At 35.6% G+C, this 13,396-nt stretch overlaps 1 protein-coding gene across 1 annotated transcript in view; it reads right to left on the bottom strand.

Moving 5' to 3' along the window:
- LOC106469727 (actin-binding LIM protein 3-like) overlaps nt 1–10,385 on the bottom strand; it is a gene marked incomplete at its 5' end in the record, with an annotated part of 67,038 nt that extends 56,653 nt beyond the window's left edge. The window contains one exon of the mRNA XM_013930238.2: nt 10,290–10,385. Within this exon, the coding sequence (XP_013785692.1) occupies nt 10,290–10,385 (96 nt within the window). The remainder of the gene's footprint in view (nt 1–10,289) is intronic.
- Between the last annotated feature and the right edge of the window lie 3,011 nt (nt 10,386–13,396).

The following is a 13,396-nucleotide window of genomic DNA, read 5'->3' on the forward strand; positions in this document are numbered from 1 at the left end:
TATATAATAATAAGTAGTAAAGTAAGAGTAGGTACCGACCCGCCCCCCACCCCCCCCCCCCCGGTCGGGACAGTGGTAAATTCACGGACTTAGAACGCTAAAATACAGGGTTCAATTCTTGGCGCGGTGAACACAGTAAATAGCCCAATGTGCTTTGCTCTGAAATAAAAATACGAAAAAGACACTTGCAATGCAAATACATGTAAAAGTCAATTCTGAATGATCATATATTATCAACATTATAGTCAGTGAAGGAATCGATTACACAGACTTTGTACATCAAAATATGTTGTGAGAAGATAAAGCAAGAATAAATAAATCTATCTAAGAGATAGGCTAGTTTAATAATAATAAATAAATTATTATAGAAGATAGGCTACTTTAACAATAATAAATAAATCTATTATAAGAGATAGGCTAGTTTAACAATAATAAATAAATCTATTATAAGAGATAAGCTAGTTTAACAATAATAAATAAATCTATTATAAGAGATAGGCTACTTTAACAATAATAAATAAATCTATTATAAGAGATAGGCTAGTTTAACAATATTTTGGTACTGACTCAGAATACGATTCAAATGAATATGCAGCCAAATAAAAAAGACTGTTTAAGTATTGCAAGATTTAATACATCAAACTGGGAATAGTGCACTATTTGAATCATGACTAGTGGGAATACCACCACATCGTTAAATTTTCATGGATAAAACGACTAACTCCAGAAATATTATCTTAATTGGCGTCAAAACGTTCCCATTTTTGGTGTGTTTTTCTGGCAGTGTGACCAATAAAGATTCGGTGAATGTTGAACAAATGATTTTTCTTAATTCCAGATCAGTTGAACTTTGTGGTGTGTCGGGATAGAAGCAAGTAAAGCCTACTGAAGTTGAAATACTGAAACACTGATGACAATAATTTCTGAAGTTGGTCGTACAAACAAAGTTCTGATATTTAGTTATTCTCTTTCTAGAGTTATTATTCTGGCAACATGACAAACGGAATATGGACTAACGCTCAACTAAGTAATTAAGAAATATAATTTAACTAAAGTACATGTAAAACTTCTCAACTTCTTGCCTAATAAACAATCTGATGTTACTGTTTTCTAGTGGAGGACTGAGAAAACACCGTGCTCCATTGGAGAACTGAGAGAACACATTTTTTACACACTACCGTTTAAAAAAAAAGGTATTTTTAAAATGTTCTTATTGCCATTGTAATGCTGTAACTATGACCTTTAAAGTCGAGAGAGCGTTTTGTTACGACTTAGTTTTGCTTATGCCGACCATCGATTAAAACCGATGCCGACAAACAAAGCGTATATGTCTTCAATGTTTAATAGTTCAGAAATGTAACATTTAATTGATCGTTTTAGGCTTAATAAAACATTTTTTTATTTCTTTGATGTTAAATTTTAACTTGTTTAAGAATCTTAAACGCGAATTTTAAAAGTCTTTACTTTATTGGATTTTACATGTAATTTTCAGTTTCCTTTTCTTTATAAAGCTGAAGAAAGCGTCTGTAAGTCACAAAGCCGGTGCCAATATATAATACACAAAAGAATTAAAACAACTTTTGGGAGACACAGGCTCTTTTCCATTAGGGTTATTAAATTAGTTACTATAAGCAAATATGGGAGATTGTATTTCTAACGCAAAGATAGTAAAGTATTGCTCTGAAAGTATAATGAAAAAAAAAAGTATTTTAAAATGGAAATTACAATACTGTGTAGGTTGCGGATTTATTGTAGCCTTAAAATCATACTGATTACACAGGCCCGTGATGGTTTTATTGTCTTGAAATTTTTATATGTTCTACAGTAGTTTCTGTACGCTGAATCCGAAAATGATATCTATTTTTCTCCATCACGAACAGATTTTTCACAAAACGTCATAACGCAATACATAAAAGAAAGGCCACAACATGTAGTTTTGAGACTAAAAGACGTACATTTCACGAAAATAAAAATCAAGATGAATGAGGATGTATATTCGTTTGACATCAATGTTCTTCCCTTTTCTTCAGTTTGTTTGTAGTTTTGTTAACAAATGTAATAATAAAAAATGTTAATTATGGTAAACGAAATAATAATTTGATCTAAGAAAGAGTTTTTTTTCCCGATTTATAAAAACTTCTTACGTGATAGAAAAAAATTAATATTATTTTCGAAATCTGCGTACCTGAATTATGGAAAGCCCGTTATTAAAACTAAAACAACTTTTATAAAGTTTAAATTCGCAGGCATGTGTAATTATTGAAACAAGAAATAAATTATACAAAGGTTTAAGTTTGTTTGTAATTAAGCACATAGCTATACAATGCGCTATCTGTGATCTTCCCACCACGGGTATCGAAACTCGGATTCTAGCGTTGTAAGTCCGCAGACATCCCGCTGTGCCACTGGGGGCTTATACGAAGGAATCACACTTCCGATGACTTTTAGTTAACGTTAAACTTTCTTAAGTGTTTCTGTTTTGTCTGTATAGGTATTGTAAGATAAGAATTGAATATTTGTGTTTTGGTATGGTTAAAATTAAAAAGGAATAAAACTGAGCTAGTTAACATATGTATATAATGCTCTCATAAATTAACGCTTATTTCCTGGCACGATCGGATATCGCGGCGAGAACAATATATTTCCATTGCAAACTCATTAAAAACTTGAAAACAAAACTCGATGTCGAGTGTTGTGAAGAAATGAGGATTTTATGCATTTGTGAGAGAAAGTTCTTGAACGGCACATGTGGATCTTTCTTCTTTTTATTTTTCTTAAAATTCATCTTTTTGAGTTGTCATGTACTTTGCCGGGAAAGAATCACTCGAAGATCCATTTGGTCTCACAAATGAAAAACTAAAAAGTAATTGCCAGTCATTAAAAGTCGTGTGAACTAAGACTAAGATGCTACCAACAACCACGTTTTCTGAGATTCTGAAGCCAAAACTTGGCGCCGGATAATCAATGTTTTCATTTTCTGTGTTTCCAACTATATGAACCAGACTTATAGCACTCCAATAGTGAAATGAAACAACATTTTACATTATAGAAACGGGTCGGTCAGTTCGTGTTGGGAGAAAAATGAAAACGAGGAAACAGCACCAATGTTTGTATCGCTCCACCGTAAAACAACAAGTGATGTCAGAACTAACAACCTGTGACGTTTCGGGAAGCAAACATCCGCATATGACATGATTTTTAGGTTAACTTATTTAAAAGGTGATCAGAAAGTGGTACAACACAATGATTTTTATAAGTACTGTCCTTACAACCGTTCCAAAAACGTGTTCCATTGATATCACGGCACAATATAACAACAGAATTGTTTCCACACTACTTTGCTAGGTTAATGGTTTACTTATTTGTTTGTTTACTTATTTATTTTAGAGCAATTGGACTATCTGCTGTGTCCACCGCAGAAAATTGAACCCCTGATTTTAGCGATGCAAGTCCGTAGATTTACCGTTGTCCCACCAGGGGACAGGTTGATGGTATAAAAACATTGTAATAACGAATAAGAAAAAAAAAAGAAAAGAGAGAAATGCAAACGTGGCGTAGAAAAACATAGTAAGGTTACTGTGCAATGGATTTGTTTCTTTCATTCAACACCCTGTCTTCAAGTTATGGGACCGAATTCAGAGATTGGGTGGGCTACATAGGGGGTGTTACGGTTTCCAGTATTCGAGTTAGAACCGAAAACTTTACTGTAATAAAGGGATCGACTTGTTAACCTAAAAAATTACACTTTACGGCTAAACGAATTAACCTCTCAATGGTGTTTGGCCACGAAGATGAGGAGTCTAGGATGTTGGCCGGACTGTGTTTGTCTTCCACAAAAAGTAGAAGGTTTTTATGTTCGGACAGGTACTGCACTTAGCCAACTGAAGCGGCTAGTAAGTGTCGTTGAGTCTTTTTCGAAATCTCTATCGAGTAAAATCGCGAAAACCCAGGAGAAAATGGCTTTATAGAGCTGAGGAATCAGATCTTGTATTACCCAACATGTGTAGTTACCACGAGGTTGGCGTAGGAATTTGTTTTAAAATGCGGGTTTTACTTTAATCTCTCATAGCCTAGAAACTAGTTCGAATTTGGCCACGTTGGTGCGCAATTTAGATTCCAAGTGTCACAAGGAGTCCAAATCTCTATACAGAATTTTTTTTAAATAAAGTACCAGAAAGTTTTATTTGGAAATCAACCCACCAAACATGTCTCCCTAACTCACAGACAGAGTGTTGATTAAGCATATATCAAACTTATATTAGACTGAAACATTATACGAACTTCACAATACATCATTTTCCAGTTCGTTTTCTCATCAAGGTTTATACTTTAGTGGTTATAAATGTTGATACTATGTGGTCATATATTTTAAATACACTTTTATAGCATTCACAGTATAGAAGTTAGCGGACGTTGATTCTATTTCTTTTCACAGATCCAGATTTTATAAATCAAGGCCTTCTCACGTCACACTAACCTGTATAGTAGAATTTACACATTTTCCACTTGAACGGCTAAAAAACTAGATTAGATCGGAGACCCCGCTAAGATCAAGACATAGTTGTTTTTAATTTTAAACTACTTGCCAAAGGGAAGGCAGCCGACCAACAGCACCCACAACCACAAGGGTTTCGTCCAGCTCTTTGAAAGCAAGAGGATTGACTGTTACTTTTATAACGTGACCACAGTAGAAAGTGTGGGACTTATTCAGCAGAATCACGTTCAAAATCATAGTTCCTCGATCGGTAAAAACATTCATGCTTATCATTTTAAATTCTTTAATTAATTCTTACATGTTGCTTAACCTACCAGCTAATAAATTTCCCGACAATATTTTGTTCTTTCCGCTTCTTCACATACTATATTTACATTCGTCAGCTACAAAAGACATCACCTTTTTACCAATCCGAGTCGAAACCTTTTCATGTTGTTTACGCGGGCTTAAAAGTTAGATAAAATGTTTTAGGCACTGCCAACTAATATGGAAAAGAAACCTCTCAAACGTTTTAAAAAGTTTATATAGGTCTAAAAAACGGTTTTAAACTAACTACCAGAAGAGAGTTACAAATAATTCCGACGAAAACATTCGTAAACTTTTAACTTGAATCTCAATATTTCGATTCTTTAAGCAGACTGGTTTGGCATATTCTTGTTTTAATATTATCAAATTGAAAACCTCTCTTTTTAAATTTTACTGTAACTTCAAGATCTTTAAATACTGGTCAGAATTTTATGTCACTCATGTCATTTCAATTGGTTTGTAGCTGGGAGTATTATCGTGAACAAAATAAACAGTGTCCATGCATGCTATCAACGTAAATAAAATCACGACCTATATCTCCATAATGTAACTTTATTAATTCATTATTTCGCTATTACAGCTTCGTCAGGAGCTATCGATATCCTACAAGTTTTCATAATCAGTTAAATTTAAATTTGAACAATGTCATTCCATTGCATGCTATCCACAACAAACCTTGCTATATTACAAGCACAAGTTATTCACATTTACTTTTTTATTTCTCAATAACAATAAGCTTAAGCGGTTAGACCAAACTTTCCTAAACGGGGTTAAACTAATTTATTCCAACTCAGCATCAATAATCTGTGAGTTCAGTGAAACATTAACACTGTTTCTTTATCATTACTTTACTACCTAAACCTTACATTAAAAATTCACAGATTCACCCATGTTATCAACCACTTAAGGGTTTTTCAACTACACTTATTCCCTAACACTGGTAATTCATTAACGAAATTTAGCACCATTTATCATCAAGTTATTTTCATTTCTGGTGTTTTTGGTTTGTTTTGTTGAATTTCGTGCAAAGCTACTCGAGGGCTATCTGCTCTAAGCCGTCCCTAATTTAAAGTGATAGACTAACGCAAGCCTCTCAATGGCACAGCGGTATGTCTGCGGACTTACAACGCTAAAGCCCTGGTTTCGATACCCGTGGTGGGCAGAGCACAGATAGCCCATTTTGTAGCTTTATGCTCAGCTTGAAACAACAACAACGACTAACGCAAATAGCCCTTGACATGAGTAGCTAAGTGCGAATATCCGAAAAAAACAAGCAAAAAGAAAGCTGGCACCGAAACAAAATAAATAGCAAAACTGCATAATGAATAAGGAAAATCATCCTCGTTTTGTTTTTAAACGACGCTCATAACTTGTAAACTAGGTTAGATTTGTGGAGTTCTTCTTGTTTACCAAACGATCTAATTTCTATTTGCAGGGCCCGGCATGGCCAGGTGGTTAGGGAGCTCGACTCGCAATCTACGGGTTGCGGGTTCGAATCCCCGTCCCACCAAACATGCTCGCCCTTTCAGCCGTGGGGGCGTTGTAATGTTACGGTCAATCCCACTATTCGTTGATAAAAGAGTAGCCCATGAGTTGGCGGTGGGTGGTGATGACTAGCTGCTTTCCCTCTACTCTTACACTGCTAAATTAGGGACGGCTATCGCAGATAGCCCTCGTGTAGCTTTGCGCGAAATTAAAAAAACAAACAAACAATTCTATTTGCATATCTCCCATTTTTATATTCTAATTTTATGGTTATTCTGTAGTACACCACTCTACTAATTAAAGAAAATCTCACCAGGAATCACTCAGATTCTGGCGATACGTTCACGCTTTTCTATACTCCACATTTATACACCCATAGATGTATATTAACAAGAGAATCTCCTGAAGATGGGTTAAGGAGCGTGAACGAATCCCCTTTAGAACCACAAATATAAATGCCATAAGTCGCCATATCTAGTTGCAAGTCACCAGTAAAACCAATATCTTAAACACAACAATAACGTATTCAAACGTACTTTGTTTTCCGGTGTGTCAGTGGTAAATCCGAGGGCTTATAATATTAAAACTCTCAGGACTCGCTGCCTTCTTTCAATGTAGTGAGTAGTTCGTAATTACGGGCGGCAATACCTGAATCCTAGAGGTCTCTGACTTGTCATTTAGTCTATGTGCACATAGGTTGAAAATACCAAGACTTTGCCTTTCTCTTACTGTCATATTTACAAAAGTTCTTTTCAGGACTTTAGCCTGTTATTCTTCATTTAAAATAATCCTTTTCAGGACTACTTATTGTTGTTTTCGAGCTCCTCCTTCTACTACCATACATCATTGTTTCGACCTTGATTATCCATAGTATACCGCCCCGGAGAATCGAACCCTGGATTTTAGTGTTGTAAGTCCTTAAACTTACTGCTGACCAACCAAGGGATGTAATGTAAGGAGAAATTCAATATTAACTACCATCCTCATTACAGTCTAGCCCTTTCTGGACCAGAGGGGGTATCATTAATATACATGTATATATCCCTTGATTTTTTTTCTTGTCCCAGTGGAAAAACTTTACCTGATTTCATAAAACTCAGAACTAACTTACTTAAAAGTATCTACTTTCGGCATTAAAAAAATTGCTGTTTCTGTAATTTTTTTATGTTGTGAAATTTCCAAAAGTTTGTTGTGAAATGTTTATGCAAAAAAGACGTTAAAATAATTCCTTTCATTTTTTTATTGTCGATCAAAAAGTTTCATTTTATATATCAAAGTGATTTCAATATGATTGGTTTTTCATTAATGCATTTATATTTGATACTTTATTTTGACGATTGGAGTAGTCAACATTTGTAAACCGTAAGGAAAATGCAGCATAAACTGACAAAGATTTATTGATAACTTAGGGCCTAATCTTTCAAAATGGCGTCACGTCAAGCTATATAACAATATTTTTTTGCTAAACATAGTCTTGGTTGAGATCAATTTATAACTAACAAATACAAGTTCTTTTCAGTAAATAGTAATTTATTCTATTTTTATGTGCTGTTTAAATTTGATAACCGTAACAGTTATATTCAATAAATATAGATTTGTGTTATCGAAATATTTTGTCGTCACCTACCGTACTTGCTAAACCTAACAAAGTTTACCCGATGTCTTTTCATAGAAAAAATTTCCATAGCTTTCAAACGCAGATAATTTAACACGAAAGCATTTTCAGGAACGAAAATAATATTTAAAGAAACTAAAAAAAAAAAAAATCCATGCCTGTGGTTTGTGATTAAGGTCTTCTAAACTTCCCACTAAATTCCTTCTTTCGTCTTTGCAGGGGACGGGTCTTGTTACCTTCCTGACGAAATCGTAAACCATTATCACACCGCTTTGTTCGCTACAACTGATGTACCCGTTGATGCCAGATTAACCCGGTGAAGTCTTATAACCATACAGATAATACTCTGTTTATCCATAAACCAGTTTTTCGATAGAAGTTCTTTTACAAATTCCAAGCCTAATCCTTAATGAAACGGGCCCGGCATGGCCAGGTGGTTAGGGAGCTCGACTCGCAATCTGCGGGTCGCGGGTTCGAATCCTCGTCACACCAAACATGCTCGTCATTTCAGCCGTGGGGGGCGTTATAATGTGACGGTAAACCCCACTGTTCGTTGGTAAAAGAGTAGCCCAAGAGTTGGCGGTGGGTGGTGATGGCTAGCTGCTTTCCCTCTAATCTTACACTGCTAAATTAGGGACGGCTACCGCAGTCCTCGTGTAGCTTTGCGCGAAATTCAAAACGAACAAAACAAAACCTTACAGAAACATTCTTCCAAAATGAAACCGTTGCAAAATATTAAAAACATGTAAGATTGATAGCTCAATCGTACGAAGATAGGCAGCAAGAGATTGGGTAATGTCAAAGTCGATAGTATTTACTCTTAAATTACTGGCTTATTAATACCAGTAGGGCCCACGTGCAGAAAGTACTTTCAGGTGCACTTACTTCTCTTTAAAAATAATCAGGTAGGAGCTGCAGAATTACAGAATATCAGGAAGTTTCGATAGTAAATGTATTACAGAGTGAATCTGAATTCTATGGTTTGGTTTGGTTTGAAGTTCGCACGTAGCCCGCGTGTAGTGAAAGACTAGAAGGAAAGCAGCTAGTCATCACCACCCACCGCCAACTCTTTAACCCCGTGGCTGCAAGGGCAAGCACGTTTGGAGGGACAGGGATTCGAGCCCGCGACCCTCAAATTGCTAGTCAAACGCCCTAATCACCTGGCTTTGCCGGACCTTGAATTCTATGACCGCGATTGAATTGAAATCGAAGCAAATAAAAAAGACTAAACACAATGTACAACACAGTGATACAACCTTTATTCAACACTCAAATAAACAATCAAAGCCAACAAGTGTAATTTGAGGCGCCTTTACTGCAGAACACTCTAATGAATCTGATGATCTGCATCTCAAATCTCATCTAATATTACTGACCTTAAATACGTTCTAACTGAGCATAAAACAAAGTAATATATATATATATACTATTCTTCTCAGGATGAAAGCTCTACTCATTTGACATTTAGTTATTCTCATCGCAAAATAAGAGAGGTATCACCTGACCTGCCAGTGGAAAAGATCATTTTCTGTTTCTATGTAGTATGCTTCAATATACAGGAATTCTTCCCTAATTTAATGGCCCAGTTACGTGAGTAACCAGAGCAAGGAGAATTTAGTGGCTCCCTTGACGGACATTTTATATTAAGACTATGTACGCAATTTGTACAGATACTTTTGAAATTTTTTAAAATATTATTTCTAAGAAATTATGAGTGAAAGTAAATAAGAATGTATATCATTATGTCAACCACACTATATCTGCTATAACCATTGTCGACGAGGCCTTTCGACAATACCAGGGCTCACCATGCCGACTGGGATACTATTAATACAGTAATGATTACATTATCAAATTGCATGAACAGAAACTGTTATGGTGTGAACTACATTAACTTTGTGAAGAGTAATTTTTATCATAAGACGGCAGAAAACACTTAGAATACCCACATACTGAATACATTTATATTTTAATCTGTAACCATTAGGAACCGACAAAAAAGAAAAAAAAATTGAAATCACTCATTTACTGTGTAAAGTATAAAGCGGAACCCAACAGTGGGATTAATCGTGACACTGGTGGTATCTTTGTTTACATATTTGAATTGTGTAAATAGTATGTTGTTATGGAATTGACCTCAACATTCTTGTCATTTGGTGCGTAAATATGTAGAAAAATTCGTTTAAGAAAACCGATTTAAATGAATCTCATTGTTAATTCTAGGAGTTAATGAAAACTATTTTATGTTTTACAAAAGTGAGCATTGTCGTACAGCAATATCACACCCTTTTACTGGAATGACGGTAGCCTACGAAATTGACCTAAATAGTGATGATAAAAAAAAACGCTATGCTATACAACAAACAAATCAATATGCAAGTCACTTACCAGTGCATTTAAAACAGTCAACGTGAAAATACTTCTCCTGAACTCGTAGAGCGTTACCTATACATTTCTTCCTGCATGCTTCACATGTTACTTTCCCTAAAATGAAATTTTGATAGAAAAACAAGAGTCAGAAATTAAAAACTAATAAAAATATAGGACGTAACTGAATTAGATAATCATATAAACAATTAGAATGTTTGTTTTTTTTTAGATCACAGCCACATTGGGCTAACTGTTGTGTCCACCGCGGTGGAATCGAACCCTGGATTTAGAGCTGTAAGTCCGTAGACTTATCGCTGTTCCACCGGGGGGACAACAAGTAAAATTACACATAATATGATACATATAAAACTATATGTTTAATAAACCGTCATAAATAACAAGGGCTATCTACATTCGATTATATCACTCAACGTCCTAAAATATATTTCAAGTACAATGGGAATGCGAGACAACATTAAAATCACGAATGAAACTTTGTTAAAATGAAATAGACTAGTAATAAGACCGGTCATGGCCTAATGGTCAGGGTGCTCGACTCGCAATCTGGGGCTCGCGGGTTTGAATCCGAACGTGCTCGCCTTTTCATTCGTGGGAGCGTTATAAAGTTACGGTCAATCACATTATTTTTTGGTAAAAGAGTAGCCCAATTATTGACGGTGGATGGTGTTGACTAGCTGACTTCTCTTTAATTTATCATTGCTAAATCAGGGACGGCTGGCCCTCGATTAGCTTTGTGCGAAATTCTAAAACATACAAATAATGATAGAAATAGAGGAAGAAGCAGACATCGATCGAACTTGACCCTCCCAGATCCCGATAAGGAGAACCCTAATAAAACAGAATTAGTTTCGGCCCCTACGGATGGACATCAACTTGACCGGTGAAGAGAGGGTTATATATTCAAAGAACAAAATTGTTAAACGAATCGATGTACAGCGCGAAGGAAACCGGGAAGCTTTTATTTCTAACCTTTATTATCGTAATAAAGTTGTGATCGTAAATTTTAAAATTGTCTCACATTTCCATTAAAACTGTGCACGAAGTCGATTCAACTTTTCGAAATCTAGAATACTTATGTCGAACGCGTTAACTGTTAAGTACCTTTATTTGTTTGAAGTTAAAGCACGAAGCTGCACAATGGGCTATCAGTGCTCTGCCCACCACTGGTATCGAAACCCTGTTTCTAGCATTGTAAGTCCGTAGACATACCTGAACTAACCAGCTCATGAGCATAGAGGAGAAAAAGCTGTGTCCAAATCAAACTCTTTAAAATTTAAACAGTTAATTACCCTGATGGTAGAAAAAAAAGTTGTTGTAACACTTCAATATGAAAATGTTCAAAATTATTTTAACATTAGTCACTTATCTGAGAAGTTTCTATTTTTGGTATTTCCTGATGGTAGGGTAGTAAACGCTATTACATTTGATATCGATTTTTCATGTAAAACTCCTGTCTTACAATTTTTTAAAGTAAGGTGGAACTACTTTTACCGAGTAATTGTTTAGCGCTAGTGCAAGCTGCTCGTGCATAAAACATTTCTGACAAATATTGTCAGATGTTGATGGTGCATTTGTGTTAATTTCGTTCTGTTAATAATAACATACCGACATTTATTTCCTTATTCAAACGATTTCTATCATGGCGAATTGCTGTGAGGAGTAATGAATGGAACTACATATAATATGAGACACACCTGGTCACAACTTCCAAGGTATTTTACTAATTACTGATGTGCATATAAATTATCATGAAAGAAAACCAGGCTTTGAAAGCGTCACCAAAACTTCACAGACGGCGGGAAGGTCATGTGACTACTCTTGCCGATAAAATAATAATAACAAACAGCAAAATGTTTGAACAATGTAGAGCCAAAGAACACAAGATTTCAAAGATGGAAATCTTCAGTATTCTGCATGGAAGAGAAAAAACGTGCACAGCGTAGAGTTTATGAAGACATCTTTGTTTGTTTGTTCATCTGTTTTCTTTCGTTTTGCACATAGCCACTCGGGGGCTATCTGCGCTAATAGTCCCTAATTTTGAAGAGATAGACTACAGAGTAGTACATTATCTTGGGCTACTCTTTACCAACAAAAAGTGGGATTGATCGAACATTATAACACCCGCACGGCTGAAAGGACGAACATGTTCGGTAAGGGGATTCGAAGATTGTGAGTTGAAGCTGATGAAGCTCAAAAGCTTCCATCCACAACTAGAAATCAAACTATACTCTCGAGGTCTAACTCTACATTATCTAAGTCCATAATGGCTAAAAATCAGTGACAGTCTAACTCTACATTATCTAAGTCCGTTATGGCTAAAGATTAGTGACAGTCTAACTCTACATTATCTAAGTCCGTTATGGCTAAAGATTAGTGACAGTCTAACTCTACATTATCTATGTCCGTTATGGCTAAAGATCAGTGACAGTCTAACACTACATTACCTAAGTCCGTTATGGCTAAAGATCAGTGACAGTCTAACTCTACATTACTTAAGTCCGTCATGGCTAAAGATCAGTGACAGTCTAACACTACATTACCTAAGTCCGTTATGGCTAAAGATCAGTGACAGTCTAACTCTACATTATCTAAGTCCGTTATGGCTAAAGATTAGTGACAGTCTAACTCTACATTATCTAAGTCCGTTATGGTTAAAGATCAGTGACAGTCTAACTCTACATTATCTGAGTCCGTTATGGCTAAAGACCAGTGACAGTCTAACTACATTATCTAAGTCCGTTATGGCTAAAGATCAGTGACAATCTAACTCTACATTACCTAAGTCTGTTATGGCTAAAGATCAGTGACAGTCTAACTCTACATTACCTAAGTCCGTTGTGGCTAAAGATCAGTGACAGTCTAACTCTACATTATCTAAGTCCGTTATGGCTAAAGATCAGTGACAGTCTAACTCTACATTACTTAAGGCCGTTATGGCTAAAGATCAGTGACAGTCTAACTCTACATTACCTAAGTCCATTATGGCTAAAGACCAGTGACAGTCTAACTACATTATCTAAGTCCGTTATGGCTAAAGATCAGTGACAGTCTAACTCTACATTACTTAAGTCCGTTATGGCTAAAGATCAGTGACAGTCTAACTC

The sequence above is a fragment of the Limulus polyphemus genome, unplaced genomic scaffold (genome assembly GCF_000517525.1).
Source record: "Limulus polyphemus unplaced genomic scaffold, Limulus_polyphemus-2.1.2 Scaffold3633, whole genome shotgun sequence".
In the NCBI taxonomy this organism is placed as follows: domain Eukaryota; kingdom Metazoa; phylum Arthropoda; class Merostomata; order Xiphosura; family Limulidae; genus Limulus; species Limulus polyphemus.